The sequence below is a fragment of the Cotesia glomerata genome, linkage group LG2 (genome assembly GCF_020080835.1).
Source record: "Cotesia glomerata isolate CgM1 linkage group LG2, MPM_Cglom_v2.3, whole genome shotgun sequence".
Lineage (NCBI taxonomy): Eukaryota > Metazoa > Arthropoda > Insecta > Hymenoptera > Braconidae > Cotesia > Cotesia glomerata.
The window spans coordinates 26,717,192-26,740,458 of NC_058159.1; the positions used below are offsets into that span (position 1 = coordinate 26,717,192).

Sequence of the window (23,267 nt, forward strand, 5' to 3'; positions counted from 1 at the left end):
ATATCAAAAATGGACAAAATGGCGGCGTTTTTTTAAAAAAAGTTGAATTTTACCCAAAATTTTGGTCGTTTTTGGCCTGCCAAAATTCGATTTTTGATCAGATCAAAAAACTAGAGGGTCATTGTATGGAGAACTATATACAGAAGACACAGAAAAAAATTTGGTAGTAATCGGATCATTTGTCTTCGAGTAATCACTGCAACAAATTAAAAAAATTATGTTTCGAGAAAAAGGCGTTTAAAGATAAAATGATCCTATTCCTACTTCCGAGCTACTCTTTAAATGGCTGTAACTCAAAAACTATTTGAGATATCGATTAAAAATTTTAATATATTATTTTTAAAGGTACCGCCTATCGAAATATGAAAAACAAAATCGATTTTTTTAGAAAATTTCACTTTAGTTGTGCTCCTTAAATTATAATTTACTATTGTTATAATATTTTCAAACTTTCTTTTTAACAAATAAAAGTTATGAAAAGTCGATAGACTTAAATATTATGACACGAAACTGTTAATGCGGTTACTTGCCAATTTGTTAATCAATTCAATCGTTGTCTTGAATGTTTAAGTAAATAAAAATATTCATGACGGCTTTAATGAAAGTGGATCGTTAAAAAAAAAAATTATTTAACAGAGTGAAAATGTTTTAATATTTATGATATTTTTTTGGATATTATATAAAGTTATATTTATATTTTATTGGATGACTTTTTTTATTTATTTCTACCCTCAAAATCCTTTAATTAATTTATTCGACGCTGCACTGCTGTAAAAACATTTTTACAACCCATTACACGCGTGTATTCTTGAAGTCCTGCTAAAAATTGTAAGAAAAATTTTTTTTATCATTAAAAAATTCAAAAAATAAATTGGATGCGTCAATAGTTAATGATAATTTTTAAAAATATAAATTACCAGGTGAAATATTAAAACCAGTTGCAGAATTTTTGTGCATATGGCATCGAGCTTTTGAAGTTCTCGCACAACGCACAAACTTCTCAATATCTTTAACTGGTTCATTTTTACGATACCTTGGTGTAAAACAATTTCCTCCGTGACAAACAGTCTCAACGTTGTCGACTGGTATATACAATTTTGGAATTTTAATATCTTTTTGTTTTACAAAGCAACATGAATTTCGTAAAGTTTGTTTACTCAGCGATGGTTGAGCATTGACGTACTTTTTTGACTGAGCTCGTGTGGGCTCTTGAATCGTCAAACTTTCGGTAACTTTTAGATTAGGTACACTTGGCTTACTAAAATAATATATGTAAAGTCTAAATATTAGCAAGAATTAAACTATTCAATTTAATAAACAGTTAAAATTAATTAATTTAATATGAGACTGAAGTTAACAGATATTAGAAATTTTTTATAATTTTAAAGCAGTGAAACTATTACAAAAAAAAATGGTAATTATTTACAAGTAGGGTCAACCCCATTTTAAGCCATAACTAAGTGAAAAATTAACATTTAAAAATTTGATTCTGCTTGTTTTTACGGCGCATTTATGATAAAAAATGTTGTAAAAGGAAAAATTAAAAATTTCGATAGTTTTTTTGCCTTTAAAAGTTGGTCAAAATATTGGCTTTGATGTTTTTGGATAAAATTTTTATTTTATCTTTTTTTGATCTGTATTTTTTTTTTTTTGAAAAATATCCCATTTGTAAATAATTACCAAAAAAATGTAATAGAAAAAATTCCTCATATGAAAATTTAAAAAAAATTATTAGTGTAAATTTTTTAGAAGCATTTTTATTACGTAATTAATTTTTTAATAGAATTCAAAAAAATGACAGTCTGCTAACTTCACTATCATTAATTTAATAATAAATCAAGCTTACTTGCTCATTGAAGTAGCAATTCCACTACAAGGAGCACAAGGTGTGTAACAAATTTTTGTAATCCGTCTCTTCGGAACCTTCATCTTTTCTTCTGTAATTAAAGACATAAATCCACGAAATAATGCTTTTTTTACTGCGCTCTCATATTTAAGTTTATCTCTTCTTAATTTATCGTTCTCTCGACTAATTTCTGATATTTGTTCCTTTAACTAAAACATTAAAACTATAAACTTAAATTTTTTCATAGTGATATTTTTTTTTTTAATTTTTTTCTCTAGCTTTAATTCTCATAACACTTTTGAAAATTTTGAAAATTTTTTAGAGTTCTTAAAAAACTTCTAATTTAAGAAAAAAAAATGAAAGACATTGAAGTTAACTGATTAGAAAATTTTTTATAATTTTATAACAATGAAATTATTATGAAAAAAATTTAATAAAAAAATTTCACATGTGAAAATAAAAAAAAATTATTAAATTAGTTGATTATTAGATTAATCGATTATTAAATTAATTGATTGTTGAAATTAATTGATTGAAATTTTTTTGAAAAATATACACCTATAGTAAAATTTCTATAAAATCGATTAAAACATAAAAATAAACTTACTTCTGCTTCGCGTTTGTCTCGTTCATCTTCCTTGCGCTCTTTGTCATAATCAACACTTTGTCTAAACAAATCAAAACTATTGAACGATTTTGGCTGAGTGATATTAATAATAACAGGTTTTTCTTTGACAGGAATCTGTAAATTTGTTTGGGATGACAAGCGCTGCTCATAAATAACAGAAGTACCAGAATTACGGATAGATTGATTGGAAGTTTGGTTTCCACTATTAACCGAAGCTCGTAAAATTGACATCCTTAATGCCGATACATCCGGTAAGTTTGCGCTTTGATCTAACGCTCTAACAGCCTCAGAAGATTTTATTCCTAAATTATCTTTATCTTGATCTTCATTAGAATCAATCAGCGTCAGAGAAGACTGTTGCTCTAGAATCTGAGGCAATGGCCGAGAAATGGGAGTTTCTTCCTCTACATCAAAAATTCTATCCGAAATTTCATGCCTGTAAGTAGGTTGTGTTCGTTTTGCCTCATCGGTTCCTACTTCCATGCTAGACATGTCCAGTAAAACCGTCTGACGATCAACGGACTCAGATGAAACGTTGGAAACGATTGTTCGACTCGCAGACATGTTAGCCAAGGCAACTGGAACTTTTCGTTGGGATATTTTACTTCTTAATTTTCGAGGCTGAGTAACCGAAACTTTTTCTGGATTTACATTGTCTTTTTCACTGGCCATAGGTAATTCGATAGCTTCAACTTCATGCTCCGAATTTTTAGATCCAATTGCAAAAGCATTCGTGGCCTTAGCAACTGAAAAAACTACCGAGTGCTCGGCAGTAACGAATTCAGGCCGCAATACATTGTCGCTGGAGATTTTTAATGAAGAAGACAATGAAATTGTTGTCACGTGAGTTAATCCAGTTGTTGACACGTTTGGGCATAGAGGAGCTATAAAATACTCTGAGCCTGGTTCGAGTGAATCTGGATTTAAAGGAGCAATAGAAGCTATGTCCAGTGAATTTGAAGCTTCTTCTGAATGTTTCATCGCTTTCTATTGAAGAAAAATTATTCTTAATTATTCTACTGAAGTTAATTGACAAACAATTAATTATTTAAGGTAATTTTCGTGGTTAAGGCATACCGTCAGAAAATTCTAAATTATTGTATACTTATTAAGGACAAGATGATACAATCACCCTTAAAATTTTAAGTCGATTGACCACCTATAACTTGAGATGAATTCAATTAAAAATTGGATATTTAATATTGATTGCATACGCTCTCTGCAGTTCTGTACCAGTTTCTTAGTTATAGATAAAAAAACTAATAGTCAGAAACTTTCAAAAAACTGACAGTCTTTTAATGTATTTGTTGTGAGTTTAAAAAAAAATTTTTTTAAATTTTTGTCTAATCTATAATATTAAGAGAATATGCAAAATTTTGTGGGCAGTTTATTTCCATGATAAAATGTCTTGATCTGGAGTTGTGCCTTTTCATGGTTTCATATCATTTTCACCAATAGTCAATTTATGATGATAAGTATTTACGCTGCATTCGAAAATGCTCTATTTCTAGATATATAATTAAGAAATGACCCTGTATCTCGTGAAATATTGACATTTTTAAAGATATAAGCTCACCCTAACATTACACTCATCGAGACCTTTCATTTAAATACCCACATCAATTTTTCATATATTTATATATATTATATATATAAATATATGAAAAATATATCAAAATGCATGTGGGTACTCAAATGAAAGCTCTTGATGAGTGTAACATCGAGATGATTTTATATCTTTAAAAATGTCAATAGTTAAAAAATTACAGTACAATTTAACATAATTAAGAAACGACCCTGTATCTCGTGAAATATTGACATTTTTAAAGATATAAGCTCACCCCGACATTACACTCATCGAGACCTTTCATTTGAGTACCCACATCAATTTTTCATATATATATATATATATATATATATATATATATATATATATATATATATATATATATGTATACATGAAAAATATATCAAAATGCATGTGGGTACTCAAATGAAAGCTCTTGATGAGTGTATAATTTCACAAAAATCATTATTTAACAAAGCAAAAATTTATTTATTTATATTTCATAAGTCACGGCAGTAACATAGTGACTGCAAGATTGCTAGTTATTTATAAATAACGGATTAAAGTTCAACAATTTATGAAAAAGTATACATCTACGGAGTCGTACAGAAACAATGGTACGGGTTGAATCTCTACGGGTATAGTCTTTCATAAAAATTATGGATTACTTAGTTACAAGCTCATATACTTTTGCAGTGCGTATAATCTCAAATTTTCGACAATATTGTACCATGACAACTACCTTAAATAAAAACAGTACCTCACGAATTTTGTTCTTCTTCTCGTATTCAGTGATCGAATGCCTCAATTCTTTAACTTCGTGGTTTTTTACTTTTATTTCAATATCTTTGGTGGCAAGAATCCATTTCAGATCATTCAATGTCTTCTTAGTCAAGTTTAACTTTTTTTGAATATTGTCAATCCAATCGTGAAACTTCACCAAAATGTTCATAATAATCATCTTCAAATATAAATAAAAAATTAATCAAGAAAATAATAATAAATTATTTAAAAAAAAAACCTTCAATTCATGTTCATGACTTCCAGCTAAATTTGCCAAGGCTGCAGACGCTTCTTGAATATTTTCTATCGCTCCATTTATTAAATCATCAACATCTTGATACCTATTTATCGATAATAACATTAATTATCAAAGAATATTATTGATTATATTGTATTTTTTTATTGTTAAATGAAATTACTTATTGAATTGCGCAGCATCAGCTTCAACTTCAGTCTGATCTTCATCTACTCCAACTCCCAACTGTTCAACATTAACTTTAACTTTTGATTGTTTATCATTTTTATTTTCAATTTGTTTATCATCTTCTTTAACTTTAATTTTATTTTTTCCCGTTGAACCAGCTTCATTTTTTCCATCAGTCAAATTATTTTTATTCTTATCATCTTTATCACTTTTAAAATAACTACGATGCGGTAATTTATCCAGTATTTTTTCCCACTTCAAAAAAGTATTTTGAAAGAAAGGGGTTTTATCCATTAGATCAAGTAACTATTTTATTTTATAAATATTAAAATATAGTTAACATTTTGTTTACGTAAATTAAAACAAATGAAATTAATCAAACATTAATATTTCATCAACTGTAATTTTATTTGATAAAAATTTACATAAAATCAATGTAAAAAATTGCTTCTTATCCTAATAGCTTTTTAGTCACTCTACAGATATTTTTTTAGATAATTATTTTTGAGTCAACCAATAAAAAAATATAATTTTATTGATTTTAATTAATATTTTTTTTGATAGGATATTTAAAAAAATAATAATGAATGTAATGTGATTTACAAAAGCCTTTGTATTTTTTTTTTCTTTAATAATTATATCCTTAAATTAATCTTAACAATTACACAAGATTCAAGCGACATTTTTAGGTGGTGGCCTAAAAACACCGACAACAACCGCGTGGTCTCTTTCGTATGGTTCAAGAGTGATTTGCTCTTGAGGTTTTAATTTATCGGCGACAAGTTTATTTACTTCTGACTGAAATACTGCTTCTGGTTGAGCTGTAGAATCTATACAACTGGCCTAAAATAAATAAAAATAATAATTCGATTAATAAATAGAAAATTTAGCAAATAAAAAATTTTTTCCTCCAATTATAAAAAATAAATAAAAATATTTACCTTAATAGAAATAACGTAGTGTCCGCCGTTCTTTAAGAAATATTGAGCGTTAAGACTAACTATTCTAGCCTGGTCAGGTTGAGCTACATCAGCAAAAACAGTGTCCACCATACCAACTAACATTCTATACTTGTGTGGATGTCTGGCATCTTCAATGATGGGGATGATATTTGTTCGTTTTTTAGCGACATTAATAAGATCTCTGCCAGATCTGTGAGAAAATTCTACTGCGTAAACAAGACCTTCCTGTAAATTAAATAGAGTATAAATAAAAAGTTTGGAAAATCCAAAAGTGCACGCTTCATAATCTCATTTTTCACAATAAAATTGATTAAAATAAAATGAAAATTAATTTAGCAGATATTTGATCATTTTAAGAATTTTTGTAACAAATAAATTATTACAAAAAAAAATTAGAAAAAAAATTGACGTAGAAATTTTAAAAAATTAAAAATGCAATTTTTTAAAAATAATTTTTTAGTTAAAAAAAATTAAAAAATTGTAAAGTGACAGCTAAATTTTATGTCATTAAAATAAAATACAGAAAACAAAATAATAAAAAACAGAAAAATCTGCTATGGTTTAGTGGCTCCATACTTCTAAGGTGAGAAAAAAAAATACTGTAATAAAATGTATATATAGATATACAAATACACAGTCGTATCTTAGTTTTTTATAAATAATAATTAAACGGCAGTGAATTGAACGCTTATATTAATTGAGAAAATCCTTAATGTGTTGTCCTTAATTATTAAAATAATTGTTATTGAAATATATTTCATGTGCCTGACAGATTATTTGACTTGATATAAGTGCGCTCATATTATCCTATAAGTGCGATATAATTAAAAAAAAAAAATCAATAACAGTTTCGAGAAAACTGCTTTTTTTGACATGACGAGAGTAGAGTACTACCTCAACACTTCGCTTATGAGGCTTGCAATAATTGCCATCAAACCACTAACTGATCTAAGGTAAAAGACCCCATTAGTAGCACTTTTTCTTTCAATGAAAAAATATTCTACTTGGAATAAAAATAAAAAATTTTTTGATCTAAAGATCTTAAAGATTAGAAGTAATATATTCATTATTGAAATTAATGATTTCATTTATTGAATAAGTACCAAAATCAAAGAAAGTGTTAGTAATGGGGTCCCCGCCACTAATGGGATCTTTTACCTTATAAATTTATAAGTATTATAAAATACACAAGTGTCGTATGCGCGTATAATCAATTAAATAAATAACTTTAATCAATAAAATAAGCATACTTTTTATCTAGCATCACTTCGACACCAAGCGAGTAAGAATGGACTCACGTGGCTCTAATGTATGCCTAATTATTTAAAAAAAAAAAAAAAAAAATATGACTCTTACCGGTCCAACAATATCAGCGACATGAGAAACAGTTGTTCCAGAAGCGGCTCCTAAGTATAAAACTTTGCTTCCGGGTGGCATGTGAATTTGATCAACTCCACCAAGAATCGCAGCGGCTAACTTTGATCTAAATGGATTCCATACTCTGTACTCAATTTTTTCTCCGTTTTCACCCTAAAATAATTGAATTTTCAATGAAAATGAATTTAGCAATTTGATAATTTTAAGAATTTTTTTAGCAAATAAATTATAGCAAAAAAAACAATTATAAAAAAATTGACATGTAGAAATTTTAATAAATTAAAAATGCAATTTTTTTAAAATCATTTTTTGGAACAAATTTACTTGTTAACCCGTAGTGGTCATTATGGGTCTAGATGACCCCAGGCAATTTTATGAAAATTAATTTAGCATATATTTATTAATTTTTAAAATTCTATAACAAATAAATTATAGCAAAAAAAAAATTGTCATTTGAAAATTTGAAAATATAAAAAATGCAATTTTAAAAAAATGATTTTTGGGACAAATTTTTTTGTTAAATAAAATTAAAAAATTGTTAAGCGACTGCTAACTTTAATATCATGGCAATTTTTGTGGTACCATCTATTATTGTTTGAAGATTTTTTGAGATTAATGGAAATTTACAATTTCAATTGCACAAATAAATATTCTTTTTGAGAAGCTCGACATGACACCACTTTTTTTTTCAAAGTAAGCGATAACCGGAATAGAACCCCGGAGGTCATTTTCATTTATCTTAAAAAATTAAGTTTTTAGTAAAAAAAAAAGTCAAACTTCTCAAAATTTGACTATCTCGCATTTTTTTTTATAATTAAACTATTAAAAAAAAATTGAGTTATTCAACGGAAGTGTTAAGAATTACTCTCATGTACGACTCGAGTGAAAATATAGAAAAGAACGCAAGTAGCAACAATTTTTTCCGTGCATGGGGTCAACCAGACCCAGTATGACCACTACATTATTTTTAAGTGTGACCACAACGGGTTACAGAAAATTAAAAAACTGTCAAGTAACAGCTAAATTTGAGTTTAGAAAAATTTAGATTAATTTATAGGAAATAATAAAATTTAATTAAAAAAATAATTACATCAACACTGATTCTCTTTTCTCCATAGACTTCAGACCCAGGCACCAAGTTCAGAGTAACTAACGCATCTTCCTTGCCTCGGGCGATGAATACACCTTCGTGACGATGTGGCTCGACGACGACTGTCTTTCCGCCTTTGAATCCACCTCCTCCTCTACCTCCGCGACCTCCTCCACGCCCTCCTCTACCTCGTGGAGTTCCTCGTCCACCGCCGCCAGATCCACCACGACCTCCTCCACCACGTCCGCCAAAACCTCCTCTACCGCCACTTCCTCCCCGTGGAGTTCCCCGACCACCGCCAAAACCTCCACGGCCTCCGCTACCGCCTCCTCGTCCTCTAAACCCGCCACCGCCGCCTCCAGCTGGTGAAAAACCTGAAATTTAATTTTTTTATTAATAATAATAACAACAATAATTTAAAATAATTATTTAATAATAAAAATGTAATTATTGAAAAAATTTTTAAATCACGTGGCGAAATTTTTTAATAACTCCAAAACAATAACAATATTTATCAAAATATTTACAGTCAATAAATTAATTAAGTAAATAAAAAAAAAAAAAATTTACACTGGTAGAAATTTTAAATTCAATTTAAATAGCGACCATGTGGTTTTTATTTAGGTTATCGGCAAGTAGCCGCGTGGAAAAATTAAGTAATTAATGTAAGTAAATAAAAAAATTATAAACATATAAGAAAAAATAATTAATTAAAACTAGTTATATATGAAATACCTGGTTTACCCATTTTATATGTTGATCAACAGCTAAATAATCGCTATAATATACTTATAACCAGTATAACTTTATCACGTGTACGCTGTAACGCGGTAACGAACACAAGACCACAAAAGACTTGCCTCAATGTTCACTTACGGAAGTTAGCTCACCAGCCATCTTTTTCCGCCCTCTCGGCTTGATAAAATTGATTTCTTGAGTATCGATATATAACTCGAAAGAAAAGTCGATTGTCACTTCCGATATTTAAAAAAAAAGTTTTGTTTTTGTTATGATATAAATAAAGTACTGTTAAATATTCTTTTGAAAATTTGTAAATACATTTTTTAAAGTTAGATTTTTTTTAACTTAAAATTTGGTACTAATAAAAAAACTTGAATAGATATTTTTAAAAATTGTTGATTATATTTTAATAAGTGTTAAAAATAACCTCTAGAATATATATATAATTTTTATGGAGTTTATTGGTTATAAATAAATTTTTTATAATAATTTAAAATTATGGATGATTTTGATGATGTTGTCATCGAGGTAATTTTTTTATTTTTTTCTTATTTTACCTAGTTTGAAGTGTGTTTTTTGTAGTTATTACAGGTTATTATTTATAATTTATCATTGTTATTTAATTAATTAATTAAATTTTTATTTTTCAGGGTAGTGATTTGCACAAAGCGTTGACGGATGTAGGATTCACTGACTTTGAATGTACTTATGTAGATAGAAAAGATTTTAATGAAACTGAAGAGTTTCCATTGATTGTTGAGGTAAATTAGAATTTAATTATTAGGCGTTATGATCTTTCAATTTTTTTATAAACTTTTCATGACATTAAATTTAGCTGTCACTTCACAATTTTATAAATTTTTTTAACAAACAAATTTGTTCCAAAAAATTATTTTAAAAAAATTACTTTTTATAATTTTTTTAAATTTCTACATGTCAATTTTTTTGCTATAATTTGTTTATTTAAAAAATTTTTAAAATGATGAAATATATGCTCAATTAATTTTCATGAACTTTTTTATTATTATAAAAATTTTAAACTTTAATTTATAGAAAATTTATTTTCTTTTGTCTCTAGGAAACATCAAAAATTGATTATTCATTCAGAAATTTTTTTATAAGTCTAAAACAACCAAAAAAAAATAGCTATGGAGTACAAGAACTTAAAATTATCTTAAAATTACAGCCGTTATTAGATGATCATACACTAAGTATTCAAAATATTTTAAAAGATAAATCTCCAAGTAGACTGAGGTAATTTTAGAAAATATTTAGTTGATATAATTCTAAATATAATAATGAACACTGTTTTTAATAAATAAAAAAGAATTTTTTTTTTTAATAATAACTAAAGAAAATTATTAAAAATTTATTTGCAGGTATTCGTTATGGTCATCAATTATTTTGTCTTCAGCAATCGCAAGTACTCTAGTCTACCAGAAATTAAGAACTCCTGTGATTGTAACTTGCTCTGTGATATCCAGTAGTTTAATATATAGACATTACTGTAAAAAATCAAGACTTGACATTCTTGAAAATTTGGTGTCGATTCAAAATAATATTTATTTGCAATACAAGAAAATATTAAAAATACTGAAGAATAATTTTTGTATCAAATTGACTAGTAATAAGTCTCAAAAGAAATTCAGGTATTTAAAATAATTAGTACATACTAGCAATCTTGCAGTCACTATATGTGACTGCCGTGACTTGTGAACTATAAATAAATGGTTTATTAATACCTATGTAATGGTTTATTAATATAAATTCATTTCTATCGTTTATTTGAACAATAAATGGCTATAAACGGGACAATGGCCACAAACGGTACTTCTACCCTAAAATTTTGCTTTATTAAATGATGACTTTGTTAAATTGCACTGTACTTTCTTAAATATTGACGTTTTTAAAGATATAAGCTCATCTCGATGTTACACTCATCAAGAGCTTTCATTTGAGTACGCACATGTATTTTCATATATTTTTCATATATACATATATATAATATATATAAATATATCGAAAATTGATGTGGGTACTCAAATGAAAGGTTCACAAGATACGATGTCATTTTTAAAGATATAAGCTCATCCTGATGTTACAGTCATCAAGAGCTTTCATTTGAGTACGCACATGCATTTTCATATATTTTTCATATATACATATATATAATATATATAAATATATGAAAAATTGATGTGGGTACTCAAATGAAAGGTCTTGATGAGTGTAATGTCGGGGTGAGCTTATATCTTTAAAAATGTTAATAGTTCACAAGATATTTGTTAAAATGCTCTGTACTTTCTTAATTATTGACGTTTTTAAAGATATAAACTTATCCCGATGTTACACTCATCAAGAGCTTTCATTTGAGTACCCACATGCATTTTGATATATTTTTCATATATTTATATATATAATATATATAAATATATGAAAAATTGATGTGGGTACTTAAATGAAAGGTCTCGATGAGTGTAATGTTAGGGTGAGCGTATATCTTTAAAAATGTCAATAGTTGACAAGATACAAGGTATTTTCTTAGTTATGTATCTAGAGATAGAGCATTTTCGAATGCAGCCTAAATACTTATCATAATAAATTGATTATCGGTAAGAATGATATGAAACCTTAAAGAGGCACAAATTTAAATCAAGACCTCTGCAATGACCCTAAATTTCACTAAAAAACCCGATTTCATCATATGACTATTCTGGACACAAAATTTTTCTTATTCTCTTAATAATATAGATGAATGATTCGATTAAGTATATGAAGAGTAATAATTTAAATAATATTTTCAGTGATTTAGAAGCACCGAGAATAAAATATCTATTGCCAATGTGTGAAACTTTTACAAATTCAATAGAAGTAATTTCACATTCATACTACAAAATATCATTGTCTATAATAAAACTACTCTCTAAATCATCAGATACTAAAAATTTATTTTCCAATTTTGATGAAAATACTTTCAATATCAACGGAGAGATAACTTACGAAAGACTCAAGGTAATTTCATTATTTTCAAAGTTTAGAATAATTATGTTAAAAATAAAAATTGTACCTAACTTACATTAAATTTTTTACAGCAATTTTATTACATATACATTTTAGTTCAATCAGATATGATGAATCTTTTAGCTCTCCTTCATCAAAATGACTTTAAGAATCATCAATATTTAGCAAATAAAGTAACTAAATTTTTATTAAAATTACTGAGGCCATACAGTGATAAATTAAATAAAATTATTGAAGAATATAAAGGCAATACTAAACAAGTCTATCGTCAATTAAAGTAAGTATTTTATTTAAATTTTATTAATAATTAATTTTTTATTATTGAAAATTAAATTTATTATTTTAACCCAGAAAATCAAATGTAACAAAGTGGCAAGATTTGAACATAAATGTAGACTTACTATCCCGGAAAATTCAGTCAGCTTACAACAACATTTCGTCGATTGTTGACGATCTTGATGACTGCGCAGACTGCGAAGAGACTGATGAATTTTTAAAAAGTCTGATGGAAAAAATGAACGACGTTTACAAAGAAATTGATACTGCAAGAAATTTCGCTGAGTTTAATAGACTGCTTATAGGTAAATTTTTGAATAAATCTGTAAAGTCTAAAGACGGGGATAAAGTATCAGAAGTAGCTGAGGTTGAAAGAGTTCCAGTAGTGTTTGATGAAGGCCCGGAAATTATTGACGAAGTATTTGAAGAATACATCAAAGAAGAGTATTTAAAACCACTTTATCAGGATAATGATGCAGATTCGCTTGAGCGTGCTAAGCTGGATAAACTTCTTGCGAAGAATTTCATGAGTGAGTTGAAGGAAGTCTTGATTGATAAATATAAGAGTATGTCCGAGCGTGAAGCTCAAGCGCTTTTGAGGTATAGAAAAACTTTGAAAGATTTTAAAGATGTAGATGAAGATACTGAAGATTTAAAAAAAAATGAGGAAACTATTTCACATAATGAAGAAGATAAATTTATGGAAAAAATTAATTTTTCATTACCGCCACCACCACCACCTCCACTTCCAATGAAAGGTGATAGTTTAGAAACTAAACGACTTAGTCGTCCTCCGATTCCATTACCACGCTCAGTTAATTTATCTCCGATGAATGATGTAAGAAATAATATAATAGATAATTTGGGGTCGATAATTAATGTTCAGAGTGAAAAATTAATAAATATGAATCTCGGAATAAAATTTCCTGCTTTCATTGACGCCGAAGAGACTTTTGTGGGGAGTGGCGAAAATTCTGACCAAGAAATAATTGATGAAGATGATCAAAACTAATCCATTTTTATGTAATAATTTTTGTAAATTAATTATTGTAAATTTAAATAAAAAAATAAAAACTGATTTATTTTTAATATAATTATACATGCAAAGATGATTAAATGATACATACAATTAATTATAAAAAAGAATTAATAGTTGTATGATTCATTAACATGAATTTTTATTTGTACATAACGGCTACTCAATTTTAAAACACAGTAACTGCAAAATTTTTATATCTGAATTTCTCAGTATTGCTGCATTTCTTTTAACTTTTAGACCTTAACAGGCGAAACCATCTTTTTCTCGCTTTGCTCTCACGGAGTTCAACGGAACTATCTCTGTCGCACTCCCAACAGCAGAGCAATTGCAGTTTCAATTGGTTTCACGAAACGAATGAAATTTTTGAAAAAAACGCTTTGTGATAAAATAGTTTATTAAATTATCTATTATCTCTAAAAACGTTTTTTCAAAATTTCCATTTGTTTCGCTAAGCCGATTGAAACTGCAATCACTGGTCTCGGCTGTTAATTTCAAGTAATTTTTCTTAAAAATATATATATATTTAAGTATTTTCTATTCATAAATCAAATTTTTTATTAATTTGACGCACAAACTTTTTTTTAATAAGAAAAATTTTTCAAAATCTCAAAATTGTCAGTAACTGTGTTTTGAAATTGGGCAGCCGAGAAACTAATTGCAAACGCAACACGGTTTACTCAACATTAAATATTTCATTATACTTTTATTATTTATTTTTTTTTATTCATTTATATAAATTATTAAAAATATTAATTATGAAAGTTTTTGAAAATTAACATTTCAAAAGAGATATTACGATGCATAAAAATTTCGCGCATAGATTCATTACAACCATATTTTTTTTCTCATTTTTTAATTTTTAAAGAGCTTACAATTGAGAGAGTAAATCGTGCTGATAATTGATATAAGCTATTAAATTAATAATTGATTAGTTTATTGTTAATGCGTTTGATAATGTACTTAAAAACGTGTAGCTTGAATCTACTAAAAGACGAAAATAACTTCAATTTGTTGATAAAAGAAACTCTAAATGAAATTATTTACAAAAAAAAATACTGTCAGTAAATATTTAATTATTAATATTATAATTTATTGTATAATTATTTTAATCATTAATTCTACGATTTATTTTAAAAATTGTATACATTGCATTTCATTTGTTTAGTGTTAAAATTATTAAAAAAAAAAAACCAAAGTATTTTTTATATTCCCGGTACCAATATGCTTAAAATTTTTTATAAAAATTACTCTTCGATTTTAATTTTTAAGTAGTAGTTTAAAAGAATTGAAACAATGCATTAGAACAATTGAATACTGCAAGTATTATTGTCATGCATATTATTATTATTAATCATTTCTTCACATTAAAAGATTATACTTCAAATTGGCATAGAATTTTACCCGCATACAAGACGTCATGAGTCACTTGGTAATTTCATTCGATTAAATTTAATTTTTTTTTAATTATTTCAATTAGTATCAAATTTAAATATCTTAATTTTCAATTTTAAAATTTTTACATTAATAATGTAATAATAATTTTTACAGATAATAATTTTAGGATATAATGAATAGTGCTAATGTAAAAGTACTAAGATATTATAGTGCGTACTGTCATACTGACGGGCTCTTTACACACCGGGCAAGAATTCATACTCGGCGTGCACCTAGTGCAAGCTACCATGTGTCCGCAAGGCAGGAACACCACCCCCAATTCATAGTTATAGCAAATCTTGCACATAAGATCGTCATTCGCACTCTTGTTGATCGGCTCAACTTCTGCCTCTGGTTTCTTCTCCTCAGGTTCTTCTTCTGGTTTCTTAATACTCGCTGTTAGCTTTAATTTTTCAATGTAGCTGGGCAAATTCATCTGCATCATCTCCTACAATGAACACAAATAAAACAATAAACTTATTAATTAATCAAATATACATTTCTTCTTATCATCAATATTTTTTTTTAGATCAACTACACGGAAAAAACAAGATGACACTGGATGTCATCCCAGATTATACTCAGTAATATTAGTGGTGAAAAAAAATTTCAAATACCGCGTAAGATTATACAGGATATAATCCGAGATAGTATCCAGTATAATTTGAATTATACTCGGTAGAATCTTGGATTATACCCAGTGATATCTCCACCATTTTTTTTTCTAGCGTCTGCACACTTAGCATTATCATACCTATTATGTATTTAAGATATTAGGATAGTTAAGTATTATTTTGAATACAATCTAAAATTTTTTTTCACCACAGATATCACTGAGTATAATCCGAGATGATATCCATTGTCATCTTGTTCTTTCCGTGTAGTAAATCTATACTAATAAATGGAGAGCCAATTTTTTGTTGCTGTAAGATGGACAGCGGGGTTGTAGGTCTACCTCAGTATACCCCTCCCGTGCGGTGTGTTTTCATGCAGGGATAGGTATACGATCAGTAGCAAAAAAGTAGTAATTAGGTGTAACTTAGGTGTAAATTAGGAGTAAATTTGCTACTTGGTACTTGTTACTTGCTACTTAATATTAAAAATACATTAGAAATAAACTCTCTTTGTTGCTGTAAGATGGACAGCGGGGTTGTAGGTCTACCTCAGTATACCCCTCCCGTGCGGTGTGTTTTCATGCAGGGATAGGTATACGGTCAGTAGCAAAAAAGTAGTTATACTGCGAAAATTACTGAACCGATCGGAATAATACTTATACCATAAGATACAGCGTGTTTCGAAGAAGGTTTTAATATATGATAAGTCGGTGATTACTTATCCGGAGCCTATATTTTTTTGGCTTAGAAATAATGAATTTTTATTGTAACTAAATTTATTCTATTCGATTGTCATTTGTTTAAAATAAATTTTTTAATTCTCTTGGTTATGTTTATATACTAGGCAGATTTTTTCACTTATGAGACCGACAATTTTTTTAACTGAAACTTTCAATGCTCATTACAATTTTTTTTTTTTTCATATCAATTATTATTAATTTTTGTAAGAAAGATACGGGAATGTAATAATGATTGCACATTGAAAGTTACAATGAATATTAGCTAGAATAATTACATGGATAAAAAGTGCATGCCAATTCGATAGAATTGAGAATCTATGCAAGTCAAAACAATACTCTAATTAAATTTCAAGTCTAAATCTAAAAATGCAATTCTATAAAGTACCCAGTAGAGCGGGCGAGTAACAGCTAGTAAATATATAAATAAATACGATAATTACCTCATGAGAAGGTGGTGCAACAGGCTGACCAATGACGCTTTCAATGAAGTCTTGGCCCTTGACCATCCGAACGTAGTAGCACTTTTTGAACCACTTGGCGTGCTGAACCCACGGATCGTCCTTGGGCTCCCAGTCATTCAACCCACCGCCACAGTGAAAGCAGATAGTTTGGTCACCAGTCCCAGTGTAGTAGAAGCCAGCGTCAGCAAGTTGTTCCTTGGTTTGTGGCATAAATTTGGGCCATAACTCAAAACTTTTTAATCTGGCGTCGTAACTCACAAATTCCGGATGTGACGGTTTTTTGGGCTGGGCGAGGTTTTGACCTCCCAACTTAGCAGTACTAGGAAATTGGAGTTCGGTCTGGCCAGAAGGAAAGTCTGGTGATGCACCAGGCCGGATTTCATCTAGATAAATACCACATACGTCACGATCTCTAGAACTGAATGAAGGAACGGTACTTGGATCAACACCAATCGGCACATTACCACAGGGTAATTTTCTTACAAAACGGCAATTAGACTGCCAACGTTGATGATCCGACATCGGGTCGTCGCCCTCTACCCACTCGCGTATTTCAATTCCACATTCGAAGCATTTGACATGGTAATTGTAGCCCGTGTGGTAAAATCCAGCGGCTGCCAATTTCGCAGGGTCCATGAAGCTCAGAGGCCAGTCGGTGTAGCTCTGCAGTCTCACAGATTCCAGGCGGTAATCTGCCCGTGGAAACTCGGGATTATCCACTTCATCGGACGAGATGTTATTATTATTATTATTATTGTTGGGTAACTGCGACGCCGGCTGAATTGACGGAAGTCGCAGATTTGCCGTTGACTTTGAATCGTGCAAGTTCTCACCAAGATCATTTCTAAAAAAGTCCGTCATTTTTTATGAAGACAAAAATGATGCAGATGCCAATAATTGATTCCTTGTTCCAATAACTAAATCAGACACTTTGAATTTCAATTTCTGTAATCACAAATTATTTTTCGATTTGTATACTGCTGGACAATTGTTTAAATACATTTTTTTTTCTTTTTAACTTCCCGCTAAGAAAATCGAAGATTTTCGAAAAATCGGGAAATTATTGTTTTCACCCCGTTTTGCAAAAATCGAGGTTTCAACAGATCTCGACGTTTTAAAGCCCTAAGAAGCTTTCCTGACTATTTTTACGATGATGTCCGTACGTCTGTATTTATTTATTTAATAATGTCAAGGCTGATGCCAAATGGCAAGGTATACAAAATATTTTTGCAATAGTGGATACAATTTTATAAAAATTTGAATATAATGAATATAATAATAAAAATGCTTATGATAAACTATAATATGATTTAAATTTAATTTTTTATATGATTTATATGATTTAACTAGGGTAGATGGGTTTATATAATATCTGTAGTTATACAGTCAAAGATAATAACAATATGAATTATAATAACATCGAGAGCGACAATAGGTAACTTAGTTTAAGTCTCTTGCTCCATTAAATAATTAAACAGTTTGGTTTTAAAGACCTCAATACTGGAAGCACCAATAATATCAGGGGACAATGTTTGCCAGAGACGAATAACAGTGATAACAAATGAATTTTCATAATAATTCGATGTAAAATGCGGGATTTCAAAGTTAACATTATTTGATTTGAGAGCTAATCTTTGTGATCGTCGAGAATCAATATCAATAAATTGTTCACTTAAGTAAGTCGGCTTATCTATTTGTAATAATTTAAAGAAATATGTTGCTATAAAATAAGTCCGTCTCGATTTTATGAAAAGCCATTTTAATAATCGACGATAGGGAGTTACATGGTCATCACGTTTAAAACTGAAAATGAATCGAATTGAACTGTTTATTGCTCTCTGTAATTTTAAATCGTTTTCTGCCGTGGAATCAATAAGTACAGCACTACAATAGTCAGTAGTGTATGTGTGTGTAAACCTCTTATAACTTCTGAACGGCTTGACCGATTTGATCGCAGTTGGTGTCATTCGAAAGGTCTTCGCCAAACTTAAATTTCCTGTAAGTTGGAATCGATTCGGACCAGTAGATTTCGAGAAATTGCAAAAAAAAAGTTTTTTTTTTTCATTTTTTTCAAATATCTCCGAATTAGCTGAACCGATCAACCTCAAAAAGTAATCAGCTCTTAACCTTGAAAACCCGCACCGATCGCCACCAAAAGCGTCAGAATCGGTTGATGCGTTCGTGAGATATCGTTGTCGAAAAAAATCAAAAAAAGTGTTTTTTTGTAATAACTCCGAAATTTTCCATCAGATCAATTTTTTTGTTCAGAATTACTTACAGAGCTTAAAAAACTTCATCGATTGCCGCAAATCGGTTGATTCATTCATTCAAAAGTTATAGCAGTTTGAAAGTTAACAAAATCGTGTTTTATCGAACTTTGATAAGATTTTTGAGCTCGAAGAGCTCAAAAGCATAGGAAAGCTATCTCTTTGAGTTCGGAGGGCTCAAAATAATACATAAACTGTATTTTTGAGCTCGAAGAGGTCAAAAAGGTCATAAGTGCAATTTTAAGCGTCTAGGTATGGAATTAGCGGGAAGTTGCAGGGATGGCCTTCAGGGTCAACCGTTTTCCTAATTTTTTTTTATAATATGATAAGATAATTAATTACATTGAAATTGGCAGACACGATAAGTTTTTTATTTTTATTTTTTTTAATAACAAACTAGGCTTGGAAAATTATTTAAAAAAAATTTCATTAAAAATTTCTTAGAGCTTCTATAGATGAAATTTTCTAAATAAATTTTTCTTGCTATAATTTATTAGTTAAAAAATTATGAAAATTAAGTTAGTCGGCATCTAAAAATTTTTATATTTTTTTTTTTTTTGAAAAAATTATTATAAAAAAATAAAAAAAAATTTCATTCATAAAAAAATTGTAAAACCATAAGTGCAATTTTTAAAAAATACTTTTTAGTTCTAATTAAATAAATGAAAAAGAATCAAAAAATTAAAAACTTCGGCTAATTTTAGAATTAGTTAAAAAATTTCCAAAAATTATGAGATGTCTCTCAATTTCAGTATTATGATAATTATTATTCCACTAATATAAAATAACGGCAACTAAAAGTAAATTTCCAATTAAAACAAAGGTTAAAAATCCGACATTAATTTCTTTGTTATTGCCCAAATTATAATTATTAATTTTAACTAATTAATTAAATATAAATAAATTAATTGAATACTAATATACTTACTCATAAATGTCAAATATATACAGAAATATTAGCGATAAAACGTATACAAAATATTTCGACAAAAACAGGTGTAATGCGCGTCATTTCTTAGTTTGACATCAATCAATCAACTGAATAAAATTTAGATTGTTGTTCAAGGCAATTCAAATCCACGCGGGCGTAACTGCGTCTTGTTTTCTCATTTGCGCGTCGAATCCCTCTTAGATCTTAGATCGTGCTTATGATAAAAAAACAGCTGACCATATAAACATTAACACGTACAAAAACATAAAATTAATAATTATATTATTAACAATAAATACAAGTTATAAAAAAAATTTAGAATAATCCAATTTACAGTCAACCTTGTTTCACGTTTAACGACACACGGAACAGCTGGCACTTATACAAAAAACGCCTCAGAAAGCACATTTGTCCTTTTTCTTCCTCTTCTATCGCTATCGCGTAGCCCTGTAGATATTCCTCCACATGATTTACATGTAAATGCGCCTTTATTTACGTTTGCTATATACCTACATAAATAAATGTTTGGTTTAGATGTTAATAATAATTGTAATTAAAAATTAACACAAGAGTAATAATTTTTTAGTAAAGAAAAAATTTATTTATAGCAATTAAAAATGCCTCTTCCTGCTGCTTTAGCTGCTAGATTAGCAAAGCGGGGACTAATTTCTAATGGATCTGAAAAAGAAGGTAACCTCTAAGTTATTTTATGACACTAAAATCAAAATTTTACTACTTTTTAAACCTTTACAATAATTAATTTATTGTTAAAGAAATTAAGTAAAAAAATTCCACATTTTTAAATTCAAAACAAATGAAAATTAATTCAGCAGATACTCAAAAATTTTTTAACAAATAATTATGGCAAAAAAAATTGACTTGTAGAAATTAAAAAAAATTAAAAATGCAATTTTTTAAAAATAATTTTTCAAAACAAATTTGTTTGTTAAAAAAAATTAAAAAATTATCTAGTGACTGTTAACTTTAATGTCATTCAAAACAATTATAAGTGGAAATTTAAAAAAATATTTTTTTCATCACAATTAATGATAAAAATTAAAAAAACTGTCAGATGTCTGCTGATTTCAGTATCAATTATTTTATTTATTTATTAATGATTTTGTGAGTAGAAATATTATTTAAAAAAATTATTTCAGATGCGACTGTTACTAAAGAACCGAAAAAAAGAGTACACGAAGAAGTTATTGCTGAAGATTATGACAATTTAAAAGATGATATTGAAGAAATTGACTTATCACAAAAATTCATGGTAAGGATTCAGTAAATAAATTTGACTAAATTAATTACTTATTTGCTTTATTATCTTGCGTTAATTTTTTTATTTATTTTGAATTCAGGGATACAGCGGATGCCCCAACAAATATAATATTTATCATGAATGTACAAAAAAATGTAAAGAATTGTGGGGAGTCGGAAAATTGCAACCTTCTGAAAAATATTTAAGATTACAAATGAAGTTAATTCATAAGTATCCATTACCTGAAACATGGAAAGCAGTTTATGATCCTGGCGTGTATGTTTTTTAGTGACTATTATCATTACCGTAAAATTTATAACTCTGAATAAATTATTTACATATTTATCTGCAGGGGACAGCATTATTACTGGGACCGGTCTTCGGATTTAGTGTCATGGTATCCTCCAGGACATCCCAAGTGCCAGATATCCCAGCCCGCATCACAATTACGCGAGGAATTACATTTGAAAGCTGCTGACCAGGATGACAACATGTCTAGCGAAGACAGCGGTAGCGACCAAGAAACTATGGATGTAAGTTATAAAAAAATTTTTATTATATCTATATATATATATATATATATATATATATATATAAAAATGAATCCCTATTTCCCTTGGTTATGCCATCACGCGTTAACGGCTGGACCGATTTCATTAATTCTTTTTTTGATGAGTTTGTTATTGTCAGGAGAAGGTTCGTATGAAAGAAAAAATTATGAAAGTTGCGCGGGAAATTAGAAAATTTAATTCTAAAAATTACACATATAGTTTTTCAAGTTTTTTTATAAATGAAAAATTTTTTTGTAAAAATTTTTTCAATAAAAAAAATTTTTGAAATTTTTAAATGTCAGCTAGCTTAATTTTCATTACTAATTTCAGTGCCATTAATTAATAACTTAATAGTTTCATTATTATAAAATAGATAATTTATTATTTACTTAATTTAATAAATAAGTTTATTAGTCACTATTAAGATAATTATAAATAATATTAAGACAATTTAGTTATTATTAATTCAAATTAATTGATTACAGGTTGATGAGCCACGGTCAAAGAAAGACCATAGACCGCCCACTAGAGATCGGTATCGATCGCGTTCCCACGACAGACGAGGACCAAAGGACAAAAGAGAGCGACCATTAGATCCAATGGATCCAGCTTCTTACAGTGATATTCCAAGGTAATTTATTGTATAGACAATATAACTAAAACTAAAAAATATTTTTTTATCTAATTAAATGTCTAAAATGATAAATTTTAATTTATTTATCAGAGGAAAATGGTCGGACGGACTTGCTCGTCATAACGAAGCAAAGACTGGAGCTGATACGACTGCATCAGGACCCTTGTACCAGATGAGACCTTACCCTAGTCCTGGTGCAGTTTTGAGATCTAATAAGCCGCCGAAACCAGAAATTGAAACAGCCAGCAAGCCCAAAGTATCTTTTCCTGAAGCTCCAGAGTAATTAATTTAATTTTATTCATTAATTCAATGTTTTTATAATTAATTTAAATTAATTAAATAAGAAAAATATTCATTTATTGAATTTATAAATTTAATATTTTTAAATTCAAAATGTAATTAATTCTCATACAATAAAAAATTTATTCTGTAACGAATTTTAATGTATTAAAAATTTTTTTGACCTCTATCCAAAGATGCTCCTTTCTGTAATTTTTGCCAATGGACCTCTTTGTTGCCCGTACTGGATGCGTATTAAAAAAAAAAGTTTTTACATATATTTGAAATGCGCGCTAAATATCTTGATTCTAATTCGTCATTCAAGACTCAGAGTAGGAAAATAT

General features: G+C 28.4%; 5 protein-coding genes and 1 long non-coding RNA gene across 7 annotated transcripts; 2 read left to right on the top strand and 4 right to left on the bottom strand.

Annotated features, from left to right (window-relative positions):
* Positions 1-730: 730 nt before the first annotated feature.
* On the bottom strand, positions 731-3,470 carry LOC123260087. Its single transcript, XM_044721025.1, has 4 exons — positions 2,454-3,470; positions 1,847-2,055; positions 918-1,258; positions 731-819 (listed from the first exon to the last, which is right to left on the bottom strand). The coding sequence occupies exons 1-4, from the start codon at positions 3,453-3,455 to the stop codon at positions 746-748; spliced, it is 1,626 nt and encodes a 541-aa protein (XP_044576960.1). The 5' UTR covers positions 3,456-3,470; the 3' UTR covers positions 731-745.
* Positions 3,471-5,843: 2,373 nt separating this feature from the next.
* On the bottom strand, positions 5,844-9,575 carry LOC123260090 (rRNA 2'-O-methyltransferase fibrillarin). Of its 2 annotated transcripts, none has more exons than XM_044721028.1 (5): positions 9,422-9,575; positions 8,678-9,051; positions 7,567-7,740; positions 6,190-6,435; positions 5,844-6,091 (listed from the first exon to the last, which is right to left on the bottom strand). In XM_044721028.1, the coding sequence occupies exons 1-5, from the start codon at positions 9,423-9,425 to the stop codon at positions 5,921-5,923; spliced, it is 969 nt and encodes a 322-aa protein (XP_044576963.1). In that variant the 5' UTR covers positions 9,426-9,575; the 3' UTR covers positions 5,844-5,920. The 2 variants fall into 2 exon arrangements, with proteins under 2 accessions (XP_044576963.1, XP_044576962.1); XM_044721027.1 differs by having other exon boundaries at positions 9,413-9,566.
* A 244-nt stretch (positions 9,576-9,819) lies between these two features.
* On the top strand, positions 9,820-13,757 carry LOC123260086. The gene is made up of 7 exons (XM_044721023.1): positions 9,820-9,946; positions 10,069-10,179; positions 10,497-10,672; positions 10,798-11,067; positions 12,223-12,430; positions 12,511-12,716; positions 12,791-13,757. The coding sequence occupies exons 1-7, from the start codon at positions 9,917-9,919 to the stop codon at positions 13,725-13,727; spliced, it is 1,938 nt and encodes a 645-aa protein (XP_044576958.1). The 5' UTR covers positions 9,820-9,916; the 3' UTR covers positions 13,728-13,757.
* LOC123260093 lies at positions 10,826-21,886 on the bottom strand. The gene is made up of 2 exons (XR_006508398.1): positions 21,798-21,886; positions 10,826-10,923 (listed from the first exon to the last, which is right to left on the bottom strand). It is a non-coding gene; the product is annotated as an uncharacterized LOC123260093 (long non-coding RNA).
* Positions 14,992-20,592, bottom strand: LOC123260089 (death-associated inhibitor of apoptosis 1-like). Its single transcript, XM_044721026.1, has 3 exons — positions 20,199-20,592; positions 16,983-17,948; positions 14,992-15,636 (listed from the first exon to the last, which is right to left on the bottom strand). The coding sequence occupies exons 2-3, from the start codon at positions 17,862-17,864 to the stop codon at positions 15,346-15,348; spliced, it is 1,173 nt and encodes a 390-aa protein (XP_044576961.1). The 5' UTR covers positions 17,865-17,948; positions 20,199-20,592; the 3' UTR covers positions 14,992-15,345.
* LOC123260091 (polyglutamine-binding protein 1) lies at positions 20,727-22,984 on the top strand. Its single transcript, XM_044721029.1, has 6 exons — positions 20,727-20,891; positions 21,359-21,471; positions 21,560-21,735; positions 21,812-21,992; positions 22,496-22,641; positions 22,735-22,984. Exons 1-6 carry the CDS (start codon positions 20,819-20,821, stop codon positions 22,925-22,927), a joined length of 882 nt encoding a protein of 293 aa, XP_044576964.1. The 5' UTR covers positions 20,727-20,818; the 3' UTR covers positions 22,928-22,984.
* Positions 22,985-23,267: the final 283 nt, after the last annotated feature.

Coding starts and splice junctions, on each gene's coding strand:
- LOC123260087 (XM_044721025.1), bottom strand. CDS start 3,455: ATGAAACATTCAGAAGAAGCTTCAAATTCACTGGACATAGCTTCTATT. Junction 2,056..2,453: donor GAGACAAACGCGAAGCAGAA/GTAAGTTTATTT, acceptor TTAATGTTTTAG/TTAAAGGAACAAATATCAGA. Junction 1,259..1,846: donor ATTGCTACTTCAATGAGCAA/GTAAGCTTGATT, acceptor ATATTATTTTAG/TAAGCCAAGTGTACCTAATC.
- LOC123260090 (XM_044721027.1), bottom strand. Junction 7,741..8,677: donor AAAAGAGAATCAGTGTTGAT/GTAATTATTTTT, acceptor CAATTATTTTAG/GGTGAAAACGGAGAAAAAAT. Junction 6,092..6,189: donor ACTACGTTATTTCTATTAAG/GTAAATATTTTT, acceptor TATTTATTTTAG/GCCAGTTGTATAGATTCTAC.
- LOC123260086 (XM_044721023.1), top strand. CDS start 9,917: ATGGATGATTTTGATGATGTTGTCATCGAG. Junction 9,947..10,068: donor TTGATGATGTTGTCATCGAG/GTAATTTTTTTA, acceptor TTTATTTTTCAG/GGTAGTGATTTGCACAAAGC. Junction 10,673..10,797: donor AAATCTCCAAGTAGACTGAG/GTAATTTTAGAA, acceptor ATTTATTTGCAG/GTATTCGTTATGGTCATCAA.
- LOC123260089 (XM_044721026.1), bottom strand. CDS start 17,864: ATGACGGACTTTTTTAGAAATGATCTTGGTGAGAACTTGCACGATTCA. Junction 15,637..16,982: donor TTGCACCACCTTCTCATGAG/GTAATTATCGTA, acceptor TGTTCATTGTAG/GAGATGATGCAGATGAATTT.
- LOC123260091 (XM_044721029.1), top strand. CDS start 20,819: ATGCCTCTTCCTGCTGCTTTAGCTGCTAGATTAGCAAAGCGGGGACTA. Junction 20,892..21,358: donor TAATGGATCTGAAAAAGAAG/GTAACCTCTAAG, acceptor AAATTATTTCAG/ATGCGACTGTTACTAAAGAA. Junction 21,472..21,559: donor ACTTATCACAAAAATTCATG/GTAAGGATTCAG, acceptor TTTTGAATTCAG/GGATACAGCGGATGCCCCAA.